Here is a 24,723-nt window from a genome sequence, read left to right on the forward strand (position 1 = left end):
ATACACAGCATAACAATAACAATATTTATAATTTTTTTAAATTCCCTTATTCATAAGCGAAAGACAGATGAAGACAGATGAGACAGATGATTTTACATAATTTAAACGGAAATATAGACAGGCCACCACCTACCACCCATTTATATTGAGGTAAAAATATGTAAAATCATCTGTCTCATCTGTCTTTCATCTGTCTCTATTGACTTTTATTATTTTTATAAATATACCTTACTAATCTAATGTATAATATTATATATAATCTATATAAATATGGTTTATAGACATGTTAAGCTATCTAGAAGCGATGTTAAAGGCAAGAAATACAAGATGGAATTTTATAACAAGGATAAGCAAAGAATAAAAACGATACATTTCGGCGCTATTGGCTATTCCGATTATACCAAGCATAAAGATGATAATCGCAAGGCTAATTATATAAGCCGCCATCAATCAAGTGAAAATTGGAATGTACCAGACACAGCGGGCAGTTTGTCAAGGTGGATCTTATGGAATCATAAGAGCTTAAATGAATCATATAAATCATATCTCAATAAATTTAACCTTACTAAATTATAAATGGACAAGCTACCAGAACAAGGATATGCCATCATCACAAAAATAGGTTGTTCCTACTGTGATTGGCTTGAAGACTTCTTAATTGATAAAGGCATTGAATATGAGAAATTTGATATACTCGAATTCAATGATGAAGAAATGAAAGATTTGAAAAGCAAGCTTAATTTTAAGACATACCCCGCCTTTATTCGTGATAGATATTGCATCGGTGGATACAAAGAAGCTTTGAACCTATTATCTAATTAAACATTGTTATTGTTATGGATCATAATGTTAGGAACAATAGAATTATATTGTTCCGATCCAGAATTCGGCGAGCTATTGCTCGGAGAATCACCGTTTAGAATGATAGGCAAAAAATAATCTCCATTATAAGCATTCTTTACCTTATTTTTAATATGATTGGGTATATTCTCAATATTCTCAGTCAATGAATCATATTGAACTACAAAGCTATTAAGTTTATCATTAGTTAAATCATTGATATTGATTGCTTGCTCGATGGCATGTTCTAATTTAGAGAACTTAATCGATAGCTGATGAAACATATTCGCCTTTTCTGTAAATTTCATTTGGTTGCTCAGTCCTATCAATATCGCAGTCAATAGATTGCATATTATGTTCATATATCGCATTACTAAAGGATCTTCTACATTGCTATTTAATACACTCATAATAGCAGATATAAAAATTAATGGCACATTTAAAACCTGTTTCCACATGTGAAAATATGAGCTAGTTTTGGAACAGACAACAGCCATCACTTTCGACATGTCTTTGTATTTTCTAAATAGCAAGGCCATTTATCAGAAATGCGATATAATTATATTTTTTACCTCCTTTATCTTAGCTTCAAGATATTTCGGATATTCTTTTTTGTTATATGTTGGTGGTCGATTGCATGAGCCATCAAATGAAACACCCCGCGGCATCCTTTATTCATTGAATGAGATAAAAGAACCAGCAAGAACAAATAATCGGCTTAAATACATCTCAAGCCTATTGATAGCCTTCAACAATGTTGTCTTATTGGTCAGGCTGTACGTCTTAAATTCTAGATTAATGACATAATTTGACAATCTCTTGAATTCTTGCCCATTCTCATTTATGATTCTTATTCTGATATTATTTATTGCCTTATTTGATATCTTGTATTCATTGCAATTGCTGGCATCTATAAGACTATAAAATGGAATATCATTTAGATTTATGATGCCTAACACCTGCGAGCTCTTGAAATCATTATATATGATATTATTGATTGAAGAGGCCTCAAAATTGACATCGCCGCTGATCTCAACAATTAGATTGCTATGACCTGATAGATTGACAAATGAGGGGAGTTCTTCGCCGCTTTCTGTTATCTCATATTGTACATTGTCATCACATCCGACCAATATGCCGCAATTTACAGATGTAAAATAATATTTGCCGAATTCATCAGATATATTCTTTTTGACAATGATTGAATTTCTTTTCTCATTATATGAAAATGTAATCTGTGCCTCTGCAATATAAATATTGTTTTGCACGATGTCATTTAAATCTTTAATAAGGTTGTCGATGCTATAGAATCCTTCTGATAGATAGAAATTATGATTTGTTGTCTGATCATCTGGATCAACAAATGTTATCTTAAATGCATTATTGACACTAGGAATAACAGCGAAAAACGATTTAATCATTGAAAAATTCTTCATTGCTAATGTCAAATATTCATCTGATCGACACTTAATCAAACCACTTGTCAAAGCATAAAATACATTTGAAATCTCTTCATCTGATTGTCTATTCTTTGACGATATTAAGACGTTAAGGCTTTGGTGAGCCATTTTTTTATTATATTGATATATTAATAAATGTCTCTACCGAGTGCTTTAAATGTAGATATAAATGAAATCAAAGATTTCAGAAAGACCCTCGTTTCGTTCTATCCTGAGGAGATAAGCCGCACATACAAACCGAATGATAGAATCCGTCTTAATTTTCCTAAAGGACTATTAGATTTATCATCATTTAATATATTCTATGACGCAAGAGGCAGCTTTTATAGATTGGTGTCAAATGGTGGCTTATTCTATTCATTAAATTACCATTTTCCAAAGCATACAAGCAGCTTAATACAATCATTAAGAGTCTTCATCAACGATCAAGAGGTTTCAAATATAGATGAGTTCAACACTATATATAACATATTGTTTGATATCGAAAATGATAAGATAAATAATAATGGTTTAGATAATCACAACCCAGAATTTAAAACATTATCAATTGATGGCTATAATTATGACACATCTTTTAATGTTGCTTATAGCACGAAAATTACAGCCCCTATAATATCGAGTGGATGGTTTAGATATGCTGCACAGCCTACAGAGGCATTCACAGAGTCATTCGGAATCTCTGAATGGATAGGATTTTTTAGAGATATCAAATATATTAATACATTCAATATTGATTTATCGATTGAGATCGAGCTTGCTTCTCCTTACATATTGTTCTATCAAACAACATCAGCAGGCAACCAAAGAAGGAGCGCAAACGATACCCAAATAATAGATGGAGCAGATCCAGATTACACAATCTTTAATGTAAAGGCTAACATACATAAGTTAGACTTTGAGGGTGCCCCTAACATTTTGAATAACAATCTAACATTTACCGATTATGTCTCTAGGAAGGGCCCAAAATTGACAGTTGATAAGAACCAAAAATTAACAATGAATGTCAAAGCTGAATGTATTAAAAAATTGATTGCGACGTTTCTAAGCAATAGCAGGGATACAGTAGCAGAAAATTTTCAATCAAACAACAGCGGTCTAAGTGTAGAGTATGAAAGACTAATCCAACAGGACGCTTCAACACGACTCGGCAACTCTGCATATTTTGCTAGGTTAGGGAAAGGAATAAATACAGTATCTTTTTATATTGATGATATACCAATAAATAATAATCCAATGACAATTATTGAAATCGAAAGAGAGACAAGACACGCATTCAATATCAAGAAAACACTATGGAATAATATTTATGAGTTCCAAAATGATTTTTTCAGCGCTGTGATGTCCCTTGAAGATCATATTAAGAAAAATGACGGTATTGTTAAATCTGGATATAATACAAATGGAAGGAATGCAAAAATAATGTTTGAATCTCAGGCATTCGGTGTTCCAGCTAACACATTGAATGAAGCTGATTTTATCGGCACACCGATCTTATTTATAGAAACAGAAAGGACAATAAACATAGATAACAATAATATATCGATATCTTAGGTGAAAAATTATTATCTTACAATAGATAAAAAGTATTATTATGGAAGGCGAACAAGGAGAAGGCCACATGATCAAAGGTCAATTTTTTCCATCGAATTTCGATCATCAATTTGAAGTCTTACAAAATTATTATACTCAGCCGGTGCGAATTGTACCAAGCACAGGACAACAAACCCTAGCAGCAGGCGATGAATTGATTATCACCTTGCCGCCTGCTTCTGTTGTTGATCTTAGAACCTTTCAGCTGTTTTTTAAGTCACAAGTGGCGGGAAACACTGTCGCAGCTACTGGCACAGTGCCATGCGGTTTTCCTAAGCACATCGCATCATTGATTCAAACTTTAGACATTTATGTAAATGGTGTGAATATCCAGCACATCGACAACTATAATATGCTTTATAACATCTATAAAGATATGTACGGAAGCGGTGAGCAAGAAGGCAAGCAGGCAGTATCAACAAATGCCGATCCATCTTCAAGGGTGATCGTTGGCAATGATGGAACACTTACCCGCCAAAGCTTTCACGTAAATGCAGCAGTCACACAAGACAACGCCACCCTTAATCGCGCGATTGATACTTATTGCATCAAGGATTGGGTCGGATTCCTTGGATCATGCAGGCCTTCGATCATTGATACAAATCTATTCGGAAGCTTTGAGATCAGAATGAGACTCGCCCCAAACAATGTTTTATGGAGGAATTCAGGCGCTGAAAATATCACATATTCAGTTTCTGACTTGTATGCGTACATCAACCGTATTGATTGGAAATCGCCAGATTATTATAGTCTTTATGATGCTATGCTTGCAAAATCAGGAAGTATGAATATCCCATATAATAACTTTAGATGCCATATTGGCAATGCCTTGACTGATTCAAAGACAAACATCATGAGATTTACCGAGTCTTGCCAATCTTTAAATAAAGTCATTTGGACTTACAGAACATCGGCATATAATACAATCGCACCGCTGCAGCTTGCGAACGATGCCGCCGCTGCTTCTGGAGCTGCTGCGGCTGACATCGTCACCGATCTGAACAATAACACATCGGTGCCGCGAAAGCTAGCCAATTATGAGACATTCTTATCTATGGATTATGCGCCATTATATAATTCATCCCAATATTTCCGTCGTAATGGGTTGGGCTTGGGCAGCAGTGATGGGAGCTATAACGGAGTGGCTCAACTTGAGGTAAATTCACAATTGATCCCATCATACCCTTTGACCCTTCCGATGGTATATCAAGAGACCCTTAAAGCGTTCAACCTTCTATCAAATGACAAGGGAATTCATAGCGCAATGAAAAATATGGCTCATTATGAAAGGGACTTCTTTGTTGGCGCTTTCGCATTGTCGCACTTCAATAACAATGATTCGCAATATCTTATATCTGGCTTTGATAGTCAGGCGACATCTATTCAATTAGCGCTGCATGTTACAAACAATCGCACAACGACCAACGCGGCGGCTTCTGCTACTCCTGTGGTGTTCACCAGTATGGACAGTGTGCTAAAGGTGAGTGCGGGCAGACAGGTCCTTCCTATATTCTAGAAAGAACTTTAAGGATTTATGCTACGCTTGGCAAAGCCAACTTTTTTTTATACATCAATTATTAAAGATGATTGATAGCGTATTTCAACCCAATGGATCTTATAGATATTTTGAAAGGCATATTGATATTAATGAAAAGAATGATAAGAGTTTTGATGTTGCGCGGAAGATGGAGAAACCGGCAAGGTTTAAAAAGGCGTTTCCAATGGAGATGACGAATTACAGTTCTAGAATAAAAAAATATTTTTGGCTCGATGTCTACCCTCCCGAGGTGTTAAGGGCTCCATATGATCCACATAATGATTTAAATTTTAGTCCTCTTAGATCAATTCAAGATAAACCGATTCAAGTCGGTAATAAATTAGTTTCTACTAGCCAAATTAAGCCACTTAGATTTGGCAGATAATACAGATTTTTCATAGATAATACATAGATTTTTTTTCTGCAATTTCTATAAAATGGGTAGAAATAGCAAGCAACCGCAAAATGTCGATATTGAAGCTTCATCTATTGATGAGGTTGAAGAACATATCGAGCAAGAACCACAAGAACCACAAGAACCACAAGAACCACCAAAACAAGCAAAAAAAAGAGTGATGACACAAGAGCAATTGCAGCATTTAGCCAAATGTAGAGAATTGGCAAAACAGAAAAAGCAACAATTAGCCGAGGCAAACCCAAAATCAAGATTAAATAAACAATTGAAGCATAAGGAGGTATTAGAGCAAGCAAAAGAAATCGATCAATTAGTTGATCAAAAGATAGAACAGCAAAAAAAGGCATTGCCTCAAGACTTTATCATTAAAGATGCCAAATATTACAAAGAGAAATATAACAGATTGAAAGCAGATTATAGAAATCTACAGAGCACACCACAACCCACGCCATCAATCCGATCACAGATAAAAACAGAGAGCGACAACAATCTAAGGCAACAGCTAGAGCGTGAGCGCCTGAAGCTGTCAGCTATAAATTTATTTGGCCATTCAAATTTTTTGTAATGATCTAATAAATGACTGATATCGAGACAATACAAATAAAATATTTGGACAATAAACCGAAACCCTTCAAAAAGCTTATCTATCCCCAGACTGACCCAAATCTACCGAGGCCTTATTGTGTATGCCTTGCTGTGGGCATGAGGGGCTCAGGGAAGACTTACGCAGTGACCAAGATGATAAGCAACTTTGAAAAATTCGGATATATTGACCCAGAAACAGGCGATAAGGTAGCAATACGCACAATATTATTTAGTCCGACATATGACGCAAACCCTGTTTTTACTGTCTTAAATAGCTTAGACGATGATGATATAATAAATGAATTTACAGAAGAAAAGTTAGATGAGGTATTAGAGGATATTAAAAAAGAAGCAGAAGAGACAGAGAAATATTTAAAATATAAGAAGGCTTATCTGAAATTCCAGAAAACGCCTTTATCAAAGATTGAATCAATGGATCCCGAAGATTTACAGATGTTATTTATCAATGATTTCAAGAATCCCAAGGATTTACCAAACAAGCCAAGATATCCCAACGGGGTTGTCAATAATGTAATTCTAGATGATTGTCTAGGATCTAACGCATTTAAGAACAGCCGCAAAAATTCACTTGTTAAGGCAATATTGAACTCTCGTCACATGCGGTGCCAGTTCTTCATTTGTGCCCAGAATCTCAAAGCAATCAATAAATCAATAAGAGTCAATACATCGGTTTATGTTCTGTTTAAATTTGCATCAAAAAAAATCGTCATGGAAGACATTTATGAGAACATATCAGGCTTGATAACAATTGAAAATTTTGAAAGATTATATGAATTTGCAACATCAGATAACCCACACGATGCCTTAGTTGTAGATACAACACAGAAAAAAGAGAATGTCTTTAAGCTTAATTTTGATAAGATCCTGAGAATTAAAAAATCTAATGATAATAATAAAGATGATGGAGGAAACAATACCACAAACGGCAGCAATTGAGGCCATTGAACATGAAGAATTGCCATATGATAAAGAATTGTATAAGAAATATTTTGACGAGGCAAAAAAAAGATTTCCTAATTTGGATGATTACCTAATTCATTTAGGTTGTGTCAATCTATTGATGAATAATGAAATAAATGATGACAAAGGGGATCAATTGCAAAAATCATATTTCAAGGACGACACATATGAGGGCATTCAATTATGCCCATCAGAAGATGCATAGCTTAGCAAAGCTAAATAATATATATCATATATAAATAAATGTCTGGGCAATATTTCAAATTGAAGAATAGTTATATCATAGATATTGATAGCTCAAATATTCAAAGCTATGAAACTTTGCAGTATTCCAACAATGCAACCCCTCCGCAAGTATCAGATTTTATCAATGATTATAGAATTCATCTAAATATTCCTGTTGAGTTCTCAAGAAATTGCAAAATTGCAATAGATGAATTTGATTTAAAAATACTCTTAGCACATAATCAGAATGAATTTATTGTCGAAACTGTCAATCTATTCACTCCGAGCATATCAGTAAAAAATCAATATCTATCTAGCAATAAAGCACATTTAAAATTATTTAGCAAATACTTTGATAATCAGGATCAGGTTATTACTGTGGGAGATGGAACAGGCGGTTTTTCATCTCAAAACAATCAAAGCTTGATATACCACTATAAAAATAATGATTTGCAATTGAATTCGTTTGAATTACGATCAAGCGATTTCGCTAAAAATGAGTTAGTCTTAACATTTCAAAACAAATATACTATCGTCGGATCTGCCGATATTTTACTAAATCATGGCTTAGTCAAGGGTTCAGAATTTAATTTAAGACTGATCATATATGACTATGATGAAGACCAAGTCAATTATACACCGCCAGAGGCAACAATCAAAAATTTATTGCCTATGAGCAATACTGGAATAAATAAGATTGCTTAAGGCGCACCCGCTGCCATTGATTGCGAATTTAGATAATCATTTAATAGAGATGTATAATATAGCTTTGTTTCTTGATTTGTGATAAGATTTTGATCAAGCGCAATCTCTAGCAATTTATACATTTGATCACCGAAACGATCCAATGTTCTTTTTTGTGTTGCATTTCTACGATCTGCATTGAATGATCTTATGAATCTATCATAAGCGCCTCTATCATTTGGATTTGTCAAAGCGCTATAGAATTGATTAAAATTTTGTGGCAACTGCTGAGTTAATAAATATGTTGCCCTTGGTGATGCTGGGGGTGGTGAAGCTGGCGGCGGTTGTGGTTGTGTTGTTGCTGCCGTTGGCGCAGGTGTTGGGGGTGGAAATGGTTGATATTGTTGAGTTGCCGCTGAACTCTGCGACGCTCCGCTTGGCAAAGCCGAGCCTCCAAATTGTAACGTTTGCGGTGTTGGCAATGTTCCAGCTGCTGGAACTGCTGCCGGTTGTTGCGGTGTTGCTGGCATTCCTTGAATGGCTTGCATTGATGGCATAGCCGGTTGATTGATTAGATTATTAAGCATCTGGTTAAAATTAGTCTGTTGTCTTTGCACATCTTGATAATAATTTTGCATGTCTCTGCTTAATGTCTGATACATTGATTGCCCTTGATCATTGATTCTTCTTATCTCATTAAAATTAATTGACCCGAAAGGGTCAGATATAACCCTCATGCCATGGCCATAAGATAATTGATTTTTATTAGGTGGTAATCTAAGACCAGCCGTTTTTTTTCTTTCTTGCGATTGCTCATCGCAACACTCATCATTTTTAGAATTTAAATTGTTCTCTATCTTCACATTTACAATAAGCGGCTTTGAGGATGTTTTATTTTGTGTTACCATTTACATATTATACGCTATTTATTTTATTTTCTAATTCTTGTATTCTATTCAATGCGCTTGTCAATTGCCTTGATAATTCTTGTATAGCTGATATGCCATAACTATAAATGATATCCTTTCTCAACATATGAAAATCACTCACCTTTTTACCCATAACGATTAATGTTTTTGTGTCTGCCGGAAATGTCTTATTAACTCTGTAATTATAAGAATCAATAACTTCTAATATTTCAAGCTCTTCATTTTGAACATCTAAAATATCGCCCACTTCATATGGTGCTTCTAGTGATAATTTTAATATGTCGCCGTTTATTGTTGCTTTATCATCCTTAATAGGCAATGTATCGCTTATAACCTGAACCGCTTCAGGTATGACCTCCTTAACCTCTTGAGCAATAAAACCAACTACTTTATCTTTATTTCTATTGTCTCTGTAGTCATATTTTTTTGGTTTCAATTTATTTATTACATCCAAACAATATGAGTCATTTAAATCTTCTATATTCTTTTTAATCCTTATGTCTGAATTATTAAATAGTCCATTGTAATAATATGTCGCAGAGTATAGATGTATCGTTCCCTCTATACCATCGACTTTAATCCTCCAATCATAGGTTTGAACCTCTCTGTTATTATCGCCGGTATTATCCAAACAAATCATAAAATCATGTCTTGACCAACTTCCGCGAGCTTGTAAATATATCATAGATTTATAAGGATTTGTTACATTAAATGGAGTTCCAAAATAAATAGCTCTAGATGTGTGTTCATCACCAGAGCGCATATACCAATTATTCGTTGAAAAAATATAACCATTGACTGTAAAATTAGTAGATGAACCTCCGCAATTTGCTGCATAATCAGCATGTGCGCAGCTCAACTTATTCCATTCTGTAAAGTTTCCACCCTCTCTATATCTAACACATAAATAAGGAGATGGCTTATTTCTCGCTATAGCAAACTGAGCACCATAAGAGGTCCAAGGATAATCAGCACCTAATCCAATATTCCAAGTATAATATTGAGTGGCGCTATCGACATTGGGTCCGTTTGTTGTATTCTGTATAAACCACGAACCGAAATTAGGTATATCGTTAAAATCTGTATAGGTTCCGTGGTTGTTCCCCATATTGTTAAACAATCTATGCGCGCCTGTCCCTGTTATGCTCCCTGTAACATCTAGATTTGCGGTGACCGTGAATGTTCCAGAAGGAATAGATATCCCGCCCGCTGTTGTGGCATGATTTGCGGTTCCTGATGTTGTAGCATAATTTGCGCTTCCTGCTGTATCAGCATATGATGCTGAAAACCTCTTCCAAGACTGCCATGAGTTATTCCATTTATACCTAAAATTTATGTATGTGTTATCAAAAGTCCCGCCATTGCTTATTCCCGCACCAATTGCTATTTGTAAAGCATATGATAAGTCACCATTATAATTATAACCGCTGCCTATGTTCAAAGCATAAAATTCTGTTTGGCCTGTATTATTAGGGGGCACATTCACAGGTTGATTACCAGAGCCACCAATTAAATAATAACAACCGAAATTAGGCAATCCGTTAAAATCTCTATAGTCGGTTATTGAAGCTCTCACACCGCTATTATTGAATAAATAAAAGTTTGGATTAGACACCAGAGCCGGCTTATTTGTTAAATCATTGTAAGAACCACTAAAAGGGGTAAACATGACATTATTGATATATATCGTTCCCGTAAATTTGATATTATTAGCATCTAAATATACTCTGCTTGTTGCTGTTGGTGATATCAAAAGATTATTTTCATATTGTGTGCCTGTATCTTGCTTTCTACCAATGGCAAAATCACCCGTTGCGTTGATTGCTATCAAATGCTGCCACCCGAAAGCTGTCCCGTTGATATTCTTATTTAAAAATATATATCCTTGTGTCGTGCTTCCGCCTTGTGTAACATCGCCAAGTATAAGATAAGGATGTTTTAGGATTGTGAAATTATCCGTGCCGTCATTGTAAATTGAAAAATAAGCATCTGGAACAAATGACAATTCGCCAGCAGCTGAAACGCTAAAATCTGATGATACACTTGATATATAATTAGTATTGTTTCCAAAAGTTTGAACCTTTTGATATCTTATTATCACAACTCCAGACCCTCCAGCTCCTCCGGCTATTGACCCATTACTACTGTATGACCCGCCACCTCCTCCACCTGTTCCGCTTTGTCCTGCCTGAGCTGTGCCACTATTGAGAGTTGTGCCACTCGCATTTCCTCCTCCTCCAAGACCTCCATTATTGCTGCTATTTCCTCCACCACCTCCACCACCATAATATACTAGCGTTCCTGTTATATCAACTTGACGACCATTTCCACCCTGTCCATTTGAAGCATTTGCTCCAGCACCACCACCAGCACCTCCTCGATTGAGGCCACCACTTACATAAAAACCAACGCCATTATTACCACCGGCAACATATGATGAACCATTCCAAAAAGTATTGCCTTGAGTAGCTGTGCCGCCTGATGTGCTATTAAAAGCAGCACCTCCTCCAGAGCCTCCAGACCCACCACTTGAACCATTGGAACCACCGCCACCAAATCCTCCTCCTTTGCCCACTAAGCTTATAGAATCAAAAGAAAGAGCGGAGTTATTTATATCTGTTATTTTACTGTCATTGCCATTTCTATTCGCTGCTCCTCCATTTCCTACATAAATATAATAGGTACCAGCTGATATTGTCTTATTGACCATATACAGCACACCACCAGCACCGCCACCGCCTGCCTCATATCCAGCTCCTCCAGTTGCTGCTGTTCCACCACCGCCACCCCCACCAACGATGAGGATATCGCAGGTTGTGGAATACTGAACATCTAGGCTATAGGTTGTATTGTCACCTGAACCTCCATAAGTAAAAAGTAAGTATCCTGTTGTTTCATCTATATCGATATTGGCAATTGTGCTAGTCATCGGGTTAATATATCTAGCAAGTAAATACATTGGAAACGTGAGGAGACAAACTTTTATAAATCAATTTAAAATTTCAATGATTTTTACGAACACCCAAAAAATTCATTTATTTCTCTTTATTTTCCCTACCGAATCCCTATTATATTTTATTCAATTGAAATAATAGCTGCGCATTGGTGCGGATTATCACACAAAATAACCAAAAACAAACGAGCGCACACACGGAGTGTGCCAGAGCAAACATAATATCAATGAAAATTATGAATCCTTCAAGGATCATATAAGTAATAAAAAAATCTATGTGGGGTGATGGGGTAAAATATTAAACACGTTGTTTTGCAAACCCCCCTAAGTAACAAAATAATCTATCCCCGCCGCCACCCTCCGCCCCCTCCGCCTCTACCCCCCGCCTATTTCACATAACGGCTTAATTTTTCTTTTCTTTATTTTTTCCGCTCTATTACATGCGTAGTTTATTTGGCGGGGGGGACGGGGGGGAAAACTCCATTTTTCCATGGGAGTATATATATATTGCCACATGCCGGATGGTCTAAATATATTTATCCTCAAAATCACGATTTTACCCCCCGCCCCCCCCGCCTTACGTCTATTTAACCTACGTTTACCATTCTTTTCACACTCCACCACAGCCAAAACATGGCGGAGGGACCCACCCGCCTACCTCCCCGCCTACCCCCCGCCCCCCCCCGCCTACCTCCGCCTACCTCCGCTCCTCCTTTTATTAAAACCCCTTTATCATTATCATTACCATTATTATACTAAATTATATTCTTTATTTTTATCTATCTTTCTTTATTATAAATGTCATGTCGGAACAATGACCGGCAGCCCTATCAATTTATTGGCAGCACAAACAGGACAACTTTACAACCTGAAATCAATCAAATTAATGCCGATATCAATGCCCTTTATTCTAATGTCGATGTGCTCAATGATGAGACAAATTTATTATTTAATCGATATGAGACGATCGAAGCGCTTGCAATTGATACATCCAATAACCTAATATCAACATCTAATCAATTATATGAAGGTATCGAAGACAATTCAAATGAGATCAATTTTATTCTCCGCCGCATTAATGACCTTTCACAGACCGAAGAAACAGTCATCATGAACCAAATGAGAATGTTGATCTATTTGAAATATGATCTTGATCTTGAAAAATCAACAATTAAATTCGCTTTGGAAAATGGAAGCTTGATATCTATTCAATACATCAAAAATAAATTAGATGAATTAGCAGGAGCTGACCAAGCCGAGGATGCAGAGGATGCAGCAACAGACGCAGCACAGGCAGGGGCCGATGCTGTCAATGCAGGCGGCGGATTTGCTGGCTCTGTTGTTTCGGCCGTTGCTGGTGGTATTTTTGGAGCACTTGGGGGCTCTGCCCTCGCTATTCCGTCCATGATAGAGGCGGCAGCTACTAGGGAAGCAGTTATTGCTTTGATGCGATATCTTCAAGATATAGATGATCAATTGAAAGTTCAAGATGATGTCATTAAGGTTTATTCAAGAGACCTTATAGATGGTGAAAATTTAGGCTTTGGATCTAATCTGAATTTTATATATGATTTAGAAATTGTGACATTGCCTAATGGCTGCAATGTCAATAAATGGACAACTCGACTTTTAGGCGAACAGATCTTAACATTAGGCGAAGAATTGACAGAAGCCGAATTAAATCAATATGTATTTGGTAGCAATTATGAACTACAAACATTAAAAGAACATAAAAATGTTTTCAAAGGCAAGACATTATTTATTGATGATATTATTGCGCCTAATATCTATACCAAAAGCGAGACAGATAATGAGATATCAAACACTTCAAACATATTATTTGATGTCATAAGAACAGAATCAAACATATTATTTGACGCTTTGCTTGACTGCGTCAACTTAATAAAAACAGAGTCAAACATATTATTTGAATATATACAAGATGATGTCAAAAACACTTATGATAAAATTGTTTCTAGTCCATGGACAAGCAATATATCTTCAATATCTATTAATTACAATGGCAAGGTTGGCATTGGAAACGCCGAGCCTATGGGCCCGCTTCACATTGGAAATCCAAATGTGTTTAGCGATGGTCATCTTATCCTAAGCTATGGAACCGGAGGATATGGAACAAATTTCCGGATTGGCTATAACTTTTTAGATAATTATTTAATGATGGGAGATTTTACAAGTGATTCTTGGAAAGGTCAAATAAAGATAAACCCTGATGCCTATGATGGCGCTTTTGTCATTGAAAACGACGGTTCAATTCTGCTCGGTTACAAAACGGCAATACTACCCACAGGAAGAAAACTTAAATTAAATTCTGCTGGAAATTTTGACGATGGGGTTGAGATTGTCGGAAATCTCACGGTAACAGGTGAGATTGTGGGGTTGCAAGATATCATAAATAATACATCCAATATTCTATATGAAATCATACGCGATGAATCAAACATATTAAATAATACAATATATTCAGAGTCAAATATATTATATCATTATCAAAAAACAGATTTTAATCTGTTATATGATACGATATATTCAGAATCTAATATATTATATAATTATCTGAAAGAAGATTATGATATATTACATGATAAGATATATTCAGAATCTAATATATTATATAATCATTTGAAAACTGATTCAAACCTATTAAACAATCATATATATACAGAGTCAAACATTCTTTATCATGTGATCAACAATGAAATAAAAAACTCAGTGAATACAAATAATTTAACAGTCAATAATTCTTTAACGTTCTCGGATAAGTTAGCTTTGAACAACAATAATTTAAACATAACATATCCCCTTTCATTATCACCAGTCAAAGGAGATGTGTATATTGGGCCTAGCAGTTTGACAATAAGAAACTTATTGAATACATCTTATAATAACATTGAATTTACCGGAACGGTCGAAGATACATATAAACTTAACATATCAACATACAGACTTAATTTTCAAAGCAATCAAAATTTAATAGTCAATGACCTTTTATTTTCTCAATATATAAACCTTTCTTTTTGGTGGAGATTTGACAACACGAACGAGGCAAGAAACAACGGAACACAAGAATATAGACTTTTTCAAATCAAATATGAAAATAAGAATGGCAACGATGATTTTTATGATGGGACTGAATTTTACTGGATTATTTCAGATGATGATTCTTTACCTGATAAATTTTTGGGGCTGCGGGTCAAGATTGTATATATAAATAATTTACAACAAAGGGTTGAGAATTTGAGGTCCGTCATCATTAACAATAATTTTGCGAATGATAAAACATTGTTTTACGATTGGAATCATTACGCTTTCAGCATATCCAAAGATATATTTAAGGTTTATCTAAATGGTGCTTTGGTGGCAATGGATATCACGCCACCGACTGCGAACTGGTATCAACTACATCCAATTCAAATTTATAATTATAACATTAGAAACTACATCCTAAAAGATGGGAGATATTCAGCTAATAGGGGAATATGTAATATTGTTATGAATGCCACAAATGGCATATGGTCTGATGATGATGTTTATAAATTATATAATGGTGATGTCAATAACATGAAAACAAAGATAACGGGAGGGCTACAATTAGATCATTTGATATGTAATAATATATTATATGGTGGTGCCTCCCTAAATTTGAATAATCAAACAGTCAGCACAGAACAAAGCCTATCAACAAATAATAATATACGACGGAGCTTAACCATTAACAATGAACCAGCCAAGACAGACATCAAAGATTTATTTGATTCAGCAGATAGACAAGGAATACTAAAGATATATTTTGATGAAGCACAACAAAGATATGTTTCTACAATTGAAACGTTTCAGCTAAATTTTAAGAACACAAAAGACGGGGATGTTACCATAACTCTAAATAATTATAATAGTCAAGATATAACACTAAAAGATGGAATTCAAGGCCCTCAAGGCCCGCAAGGCCCGCAAGGAAGCACCGGACCACAGGGAAGCACCGGACCACAGGGAAGCACCGGACCACAGGGAAGCACCGGACCAAAGGGTGATAGGGGCACGAACGCCGGTCAAATCATATTTAAAAATTATGATGGAACGGTTGAATTAGCAAAAATCGGCGATTCTAATGTTTCAAGTGCCTCAATCAATATTCCAAAAGGAACAAATGCCGGAGAGTTGAAATTTTATAATGCTGATGGGACTGAATTAATAGGAAAAATTGGAGATGCCAATGTTTCGAGTGCTTCAATTAATCTGCCAGCAGTTGGCCCAAGGGGTTACGCCGGTGTGAATGCTGGACAGCTTAAATTTTATAATTCAGATGGCTCGACATTATTAGGTCAAATCGGAGATTCTAATGTATCATCTCAATCAATAAATTTATATAGTGCCGGTGTGAATGCTGGAGAGCTCAAATTTTATAATTCAGATGGCAGTTTATTATTAGGTAAAATCGGAGACCCTAACGTTTCAACTGCTAATATAAATATACCAGCAGGAGAACAAGGCCCTCAAGGCATTCAAGGCATTCAAGGCGTTCAAGGAATTCAAGGAATTCAAGGCGCAACAGGACCAGCCGGCACAAACTGCCCCGAGATTGTTTTATTAGACAGTCAAAATCATGAGCTTGTGAGATTTGGTGATTCAAGCGTTTCAACTCAAACTGTCATACTTCCAAAGCTATATGACGATACAGACACAAGCAATTATCTATACACAAATGAATATATACAACGTCATGAGCTAGAAGATACAAGCAATCTATTATATGAAGATATAGAGCTATATAAATTTAAACCTATTGATTATCTTGTCAATGATGGAGGAGATATCTTCTTGTTCGATGAATACACAAACAAAACTTACAATACAACAAATTCAGAACTTCAATTGACTAATTCAAATAAGTCTGTATCTCTAATATTTGAGGATAAGCAATATGATAATGTCTTGATTACTCCTGAACTTTATAACTTTCAGTACTCGGCCGCAGGCACAAGTACACTAACACCTACAATATCATATACAGGGCCTACGCCTGAGATAGCTTGGTATAAATTTAACGATGATTTAATAAATGATATAGATTCAATAACAACCATAACAATAACAAATGGGGCTTATTCGTTCTCATCAATTACTAATAAACAAGGTAAGAGCTTATCACTAGATAGTAAAAATATAGATGGTTTATCTTGGACACGGTGGAACAACGGATATGCTGTATATTCTGGCACTGTTAATTCAACTGGAACAGACACAAATATATCAAATGATTTCAATGTTACAGCTGAAGAAAATTTTGCAGTTGAATATGTAGGATATTTTTATACAAATTCCTACTCGGGAACTTTCACATTTTACACATCAAGTGATGATGAAAGCTACCTATGGATTACATCCGGAGGTACAGAGACAATGGTAGTAAATAATAGTGGAAAGCATGCGACACAAGAAAGAAGCGGCACAATTACTCTAAATTCTTATACATATTATCCTATACGTGTTCGTTTCAGTGAGGCAACAGGCGGCAATTCAATTACCGTCAATTTTGCCGCTTCTGGATTGACAAAGACAACAAACGGAAGCGGATTTTATTATAACAGAATAAACACAAATGTTTCAATACCAGACATCATATATAATGGGTTTCTTACTTTCGCTTTTTGGTTGTATGCTAGGAGTTCTAACAATGAAACAATAATTAATTTAAGCGATGGTATAAATAACATAAAATTATATATAATTTCTGGTGTAGTATCTATAAGCATAAATGGCGTTAATGATACAGCAACAGGTCAATCGATTGATTTAAATACATGGACACATTATAGCTTGACAATTGGAAATTCAATAAATCTATACAAAAATGGGAATAAATACACGTCTTCACTCACTAAACCGACCAACACAACATTTAACAAAAATAAATTAGGGTTAAATTCTGATGATTCAGGTTATACATTATTAGCAAATTATCAAGATTTAAGATTTTACAATAGAGAGCTTTTAGAAATCGATGTTAATTTGATAATTGGATATTCAGGACAAAGAGCCTTAACAGTTCAGAACTTTGCTAAGCCTTACACCAACGCGCAAATCGATGATAAGATTGATAATATTGTTATCCCAGCTGGCTATAGTGATACAGATGTACAAGCATATCTAACAGCCAATGATTATGTCACATTATCAGACATACCAGCTGGATATTCTGACACTGACACACAAGCATATTTAACTACAAATAATTATTTAACAAGTGGAACACAATTTATAAGAAGCGTTACAGGCAATCAATTAGCTTTATCTTTTACACCTTTTACATCAGCAAGTCAATATATACAATCGGTTAATTCATCTTACTTTAGCGTTACAGGCAATCAATTAAGTCTAAGCTTCACACCTTTAATATCATCAAGTCAATATATACAGTCGGTCAATTCCTCATTTACTGTTACAGGCAATCAATTGAGCTTATCATTTACACCATTTACATCAGCAAATCAATTTATCCAATCTGTCAATTCTTCTTTTACTGTTACAGGTAACCAATTAGCTTTATCATTTACACCATTTACAAGCTCAGACCAATTTATAAAATCTGTCAATACAAATAATTTATCGGTAAACGCTAGCGGTCAGCTGGATATAATAGCTGTTCCATCAAATTTTATAAGTTCAGTGTCAAACGATTTCAATGTATCTTCTGGATTATTAAGCCTAGCTAATAGCTATGTCCTTCAAAGCACTTTTAATGAACTTTTTGGTAGATTGACATGACAGGAATGACGGAGGTAATCAGTCATTCTCTTCATTCATTCTCAGATGCTCACGAGCTTCTTAATCCGATCATCATGACTTCAGAACTTGGTGCCATCCACACTCGGAACGTTCCTCTCAACTCCTCGCGTGTCCGGCCCGCTGTAAGTCAGAAGCTGGTACACCCCACCATTGCCCTGGTACCCGGTAAGCAGGACCTTGTGATCCCCAGCTGAAAGGGTGATGGAGCCGCAAACTTTCCTAGGGGGATGCTCGTAGTCGTTTTCTAAGATCGTCCTGCCGTCCACGTAGACGTAGGAGCCGTCGTCAGAGGTGGAGCAGAAGGAGTAGGAGCCCTCCTCCGTAACCCGCACCTTGCCGTACACCGCCCATGCGTAGTTGCCTTCAGGGCATGAGGGGATGATCCTGCGGAGGTCATTTAGGTCGCCGAAGTAGACGGTGGAGATGGTAGCCTTGTCAACAAATTGCAACGAGCTCATGTCGGGCACGCGAGAAAGATAGCTGGAGGCCTTGTACAGGTACATCGTCCACTTTGATGGGGGAGGGATGGCTGGGAGCGACTCTACGGGTGTGCTGACCATGCGCTGATCCAAGTTCCTTGTGTCTGGACCCGAGTAGGTGGCGACTTGGTAGGCTTCTCCGCTGCGAAGGAAGCCCTCGATGCGGATGGCAAAGCTGCCGACGGCAAGGCTGATGCTTCCGCACTTTCTCTGCACGTTGTGCGTGCCGTCATTGCTGGCGACGAGCTGGTTGTCGACGTAGAGGAAGGAGCCGTCCTCGGAGGTGGAGCAGAAGGTGTAGGAACCAGGCCCTTTGATATCCACCATCCCATAGAAGACCCACGCGAACTGCGAGGAAGGCGTGTCACCGACGATCTGCTTGAAGTCTTGTGTCCTGGTGAAGTACAGGTCTTGCACGCTGCCCTGCCCTACATAGGTGAGGTAACGCCAGTACGCGTCTGCCATGTTGTAGAGGTCTGCGCCTTTGAACACCCGCAGAGTCCACGAGGAGGCCGCTGGCTTTTGTGGAGCCCAGGCGGAGGAGCAAGTGAGGTAGCGCAAGACGTTGCCAGTGTCAGGCCCGGCGTACTGAGCGATGAGGGAGGCGTCGCCCTCGTACTTGAAGCCTGTCAGGAAGACCGTGTGCGATCCCTTGCTCAGCTCCAGCTCGCCGCACTCCTGCCGGGCCCCATGCGACCCGTCGTTGTCAACCACCAGAACCTCCTTGACGTACAGGAGTGACCCCTCGTTGGACGTCACGCACATCCTGTATGTTCCTGCCGCCCCCACGCTGAGCTTACCATACACGGCCCACACGTAGTTGTACTCGGGCGTTGAGGGTACGATACTCTGAAATTCACTCCTGTCGTAGAAGTTGATGTACTCGCTGTTTCCTTGCCCCACAAACTGCAGCAGGCCCAATGCTGGCGTGTAGTCGAGCTTAGACACGTGGCTCTGGTAGATGCGGACGAGGAACGAGGAGGATGGCTTGTTAGGAAGGTTCGGCAAGTTGCCAGCAGAGGATCCCAGACTTTTGACGAGCAGCTCAGCTCCTCCTGTGTCAGGCCCACTGTATCTCAGCTCAGCATGCAGGCGGCCAGAGCCCACGAAGCCCTCGAGCGTCAGCTCGTGCGAGCCAGCGTCCAGCTGGGTAACAGCGCACTCGCGATGCTCCGTGTGCTCCCCGTTGTTCTCGACGAGCAGGCGGCCTGCCAGCAGGACGCGCGAGCCGTCGGAGGAGGTGGTACAGATCTGGTAGTCCCCAGCCTTCACCACCAGCAGTGAACCATAGAAGATCCAGAGGACGTTGTTTGTGGGCGTGTTGGGGATAAGGGATTGAAGCTCGCTCATGTCCTCCATGTCCACCTCTTCCAGTCCTGTCTGCTCACCTATCATCTTGACCATCGGGACATCAGGGATTTGCTGCCAACAGCCGTCAGAAGTAGCGCCCCTCCCTCCTCCTTCCCTCTCTTTGTCCTGGAACCCCGCCCCCCCCCCATCCCCTTCCTCTCTTCGCCCTCTCTCTCTCCATCCTGTCCTCCCTGTCCTCCCTCTCACATGAAGAGCCTTGGGGGAGCTAAAGGTTCGAACTCCCCAGTCTGATTCCATCGGTTCTTTGGGCAGGTTTCCTGTCGCGTCTTCACTTCTCAAGAGCATGAAGTTCTCGCCAGTGTCATGACCCCTGCATCATCGATCAGCAGCTCGCACCAGCACAAGGGCTGCCTCACTTCCAGAACGCATGCAGCACGAAGTTCCCTGTGCTCAAGAAGCCGCGGACCTCCACTGGCACCAGACCGTTCGAGACTTCGTAAGTACCGCACACGTGCTTTTCCTCGTGCCTCCCGTCGTTGTCCACCACCAAGTTACCGTCGATCCACAGCTGGGAGCTGACAGGCAAGTCAGCGAGGATCGTGAGGTTCGCAAGCACCTACCCGTCCGAAGAGGTTGTGCACCACTGGTACTCGCCTCCCCTCTGCACCAGGACGTTGCCGTAGAAGATGGCCATGAAGTTGGAGGAGGGAAGATGTTCGAAGTACTTGAGCTGATGTCAGCATCGCAGCAAGCATGTCAAGGATTCTAAGGACCTTGCGAAGTTCGCTGGTGCCCTGGAAGTTGATGTAGGGGATGGTAGTACTTCCAATATGGTATAGAGCCAGCAGGGAAGGCATGTATTGTAAGGTGTCGTCGGCTTCGTAGAAGCGGACAGTCCAGCTCGAGCGAGGCCTCTTGACAGCGCTGGTGATCTTAGAGAAGACAAGTCAGGCCGTTGGAGAACAGAGAGGGCGAGACGAACCAGCATCGACTTTGCGCGATCCTTCCAGCCTTCCCAAGACAAGCAGTTGATGTCTCTAGGGCCTACGTAGGTGATCTTGTTGCCTTGGAAGTACTTGTCAGAGAACAGAGTGACCTGCAGGTGTGTTAGGCGAGAAGGTGGATGACAGCGGCGACCGAAAATTTCTCAGGGATGGAGAGGGAGGCAATTTCGTTGGGGTTCAGCTTGCACTCGTGCAAGCAGCACATCTCCTGATTGTCATCGCATTCCCCGTTGTCAAATCTCTCCCACTCCCCTTGACGCATGCTCTGAGACCAGGAAGGCTCTTCTTCGGGATCCAACGGATCCAAGCAGCTTCCTCTGACAACAACCTTGTCCTCCTTGTAGCTGCAGCAATGATTATCACCCTTTCCCTTGTTCTTGTCCCTCACCTCTCGACGCATTTGTCGGGGATGTAGCATTCCTCTCGCAAGTGCCGGACAGTCTTGAAGATCGGCCTCACGTTCTTGCGCTCTCCCTGTACGAGTGTCAGCCCTGTGTCAAGCAGGTCATCGTTACCAGTTGGTCGTTATTCAGTCCCCAGCAGCACACGCCGACATCGTCTGAATGCGTACACTCCTCGCCTCCACATGACTTTGGACAGTCGCCGATGTCCAGCTCTGATCCGGCGCCTGCAAGAACGTGAGCAGCAGAGACAACCTTGCTAGGCGATACAAGCAACGTGGGAGAGCCATATGGGTCCTTGTCCTCCTCCCTTCTTGATGGCCTTTCCTCCTTCCTCAAACCCAAGGCTACGACACACCACTTGGGCCGACAGCTGCGTGAAGCCGTACAGGCAGACGGTTCCCCAAACCTGGGCAGGAGAGCGTCAGACGCTAGCGGGAACGAGGGGTCAACTCACTCCGTTGTAGTGCGTCTCGAGTCGACAAGAGCTGAAGTCACAGTCCACCAGCCTCGTCCATGCGTCGCCCCCCCCCGGGCAGAAGTACCGCCCGGGGGTCCAGCCGTCATCTGCCGGGGCTTCGCCAGCGAGTGAGTGCGGGCGCGAGGCAAGGACGGGTTGCTCACCAGAGCCCTGCAGCCCGTCAGCCCCAGAGGGGCCCGAGATGCCGTTCGGGCCGATCAAGCCCTCTTGTCCTCGGTCACCTTGGCCATGGTCAGGGGGAGCTGGGAGTCTTGCCGTCTTGTTACCGTCAAGACCCATCGGCCCTTGCTCTCCGGGCCCTCCCATGACCCCCGGAGGTCCCTGGATGCCCCGCGGTCCTTGCGGACCGCTTGCTCCGTCAAGTCCGTTCAGGCCAGGGTTACCATTCATTCCTGGTAGAGATTAGCTGGGGTTAGACCAGCGGTGGTACGGCCTCCTTACCTGGTAGGCCGGGTGGTCCACTAGGAAGTGAAGTCATTCAACAAGAAGAGGCCGCGCAGGGTGACTTACGGGAGCCCTTGGATCTCGTGATATTGTGCCTTGATGTCATCAGATTCCTTGGTGTTGAACTCTACAACCTCCCTCTTGACATCTGAGACCGTGGAGGCGACGTACTCTTTCAGCCCTTTCTCCGCAGCGTCGAGATTCTCCGACATCTTCAGCGACTTTGTCAAGGCTGACTTCAACCTGACAGACGCGCCTGAGCTCATCGAAACATTCTGCTCTTTCATTCTCTCACCTCTTCATCCTGCGTTTCGATTGACTCTCCTCTTGCATGAACGCCTTCGGAATCACAGGCGACTGGTCAGCGTCGGAGATTCCTGCGAACGTGTTCTGCATGTCCCCTGACATCCCGTTGCTGATCCCCAGCAACTCGAATGCCTTCTTCGAACCAGTCGCCGCCATGAGCACCAGCCCGGCGAGGACGAGCATCCCGATGGCTGCGACGGCTCGCTGCCGTCCAAACGCCATGAAAGCGATGGCCTGCTCCAAGAGGCGTCATGACCCCAATTGACACGGTCCCACCACCCGCACCCAGAGTTTTCTCCTACTACCCACCTTAAAATCCTTAAATGAACCCCTATTTACTCACCCCCTGTACACCACCACCCCACTGTTTTTTCACCCCCCACCCACTCTTCTCCTCTCAACCATTCGCCTAAAAAAAAAAGCCTAGACTGGGTATCAATGAATCCATTTCCAACCCCCCATTTCCCCTTGGAGTACCCCCACTTGGGAGGCCTTGTCGTCTAGAGGGGCACAAAGAGTCATATCAAGCAGTCATAAGCACCCCTGCTCCTCACCTCCCACTATGAGATTTCAAATAGGCGTGTAAAAAGATTTGTGAGAGTTCTAGAGTACCCACCTCTCATCTAACCCTCTGGCAATGGTACAATGAGGGGTCACGCATGCCATCCTCATATTCGCAGTTCCACCCCGGGCCTGGGTGACCGCAGTACGGTAGCCCGTGGTTGCCACCGCGCGGCATATTCACCGGGCCAGTGCTGGAGCCGGGAGTCCCTTGACAGTGCCAGGCTATATGAGAATGCAACATGCACGCCGAGTACGGTAGATGAGGCCGGGCTGAGGGAAAGGACGGAGGCGACAGCGGCTTCGCTTCCTGACGGACTGTTCGGGCCTTCGCTCTCCTCCTCCCCCCGGGCCCGACTTGACATCCCGGCCGATGGCCCGGCCCGTTTGACCGACCGAGACCGAAGGGTAAAGGTGTAGAGGGAGGAGGAAGGTGGGGTACAAAACGAGGGGAAATTAGGGGGTGGATGCAGGTATCTAAAAAGTTTTAAATTTCCACAAGTTTATTTTGGCATGTTGACTAATATTTCGTTATTCAATTTGAAATCTTTGGAATCTTACAAGAAAGTTTCATCCCTTTCGCCGAAATCGGGACCGCAGAACTAGAACTAACTCCTCATGGCTGCGGGAGCTGTAGCCTGGGAGAGGGAGGAGGGAGGCAGGACAGGCAGCCAGAAGCCAGGAACGAAGGGCCGAAATGGATGGAGGGATAGAAGTATGGAGGGAGTATGGG

General features: G+C 40.3%; 2 protein-coding genes across 2 annotated transcripts; one reads left to right on the forward strand and one right to left on the reverse strand.

Moving 5' to 3' along the window:
* Positions 1-270: 270 nt before the first annotated feature.
* GUITHDRAFT_78044 (hypothetical protein) lies at positions 271-576 on the forward strand (the record flags this gene model as incomplete). The annotated part of the gene is made up of 1 exon (XM_005824454.1): positions 271-576. The coding sequence occupies one exon, from the start codon at positions 271-273 to the stop codon at positions 574-576; it is 306 nt and encodes a 101-aa protein (XP_005824511.1).
* An 18,486-nt stretch (positions 577-19,062) lies between these two features.
* Positions 19,063-23,651, reverse strand: GUITHDRAFT_144953 (hypothetical protein; the record flags this gene model as incomplete). Its single annotated transcript, XM_005824455.1, has 14 exons — positions 19,063-20,904; positions 21,040-21,163; positions 21,210-21,368; positions 21,414-21,523; positions 21,567-21,725; positions 21,776-21,889; positions 21,931-22,141; positions 22,186-22,271; positions 22,313-22,425; positions 22,469-22,607; positions 22,656-23,071; positions 23,121-23,140; positions 23,190-23,366; positions 23,419-23,651. The coding sequence occupies 14 exons, from the start codon at positions 23,649-23,651 to the stop codon at positions 19,063-19,065; spliced, it is 3,903 nt and encodes a 1,300-aa protein (XP_005824512.1).
* Positions 23,652-24,723: the final 1,072 nt, after the last annotated feature.

Source organism: Guillardia theta (genome assembly GCF_000315625.1).
Source record: "Guillardia theta CCMP2712 unplaced genomic scaffold GUITHscaffold_94, whole genome shotgun sequence".
In the NCBI taxonomy this organism is placed as follows: Eukaryota; class Cryptophyceae; order Pyrenomonadales; family Geminigeraceae; genus Guillardia; species Guillardia theta.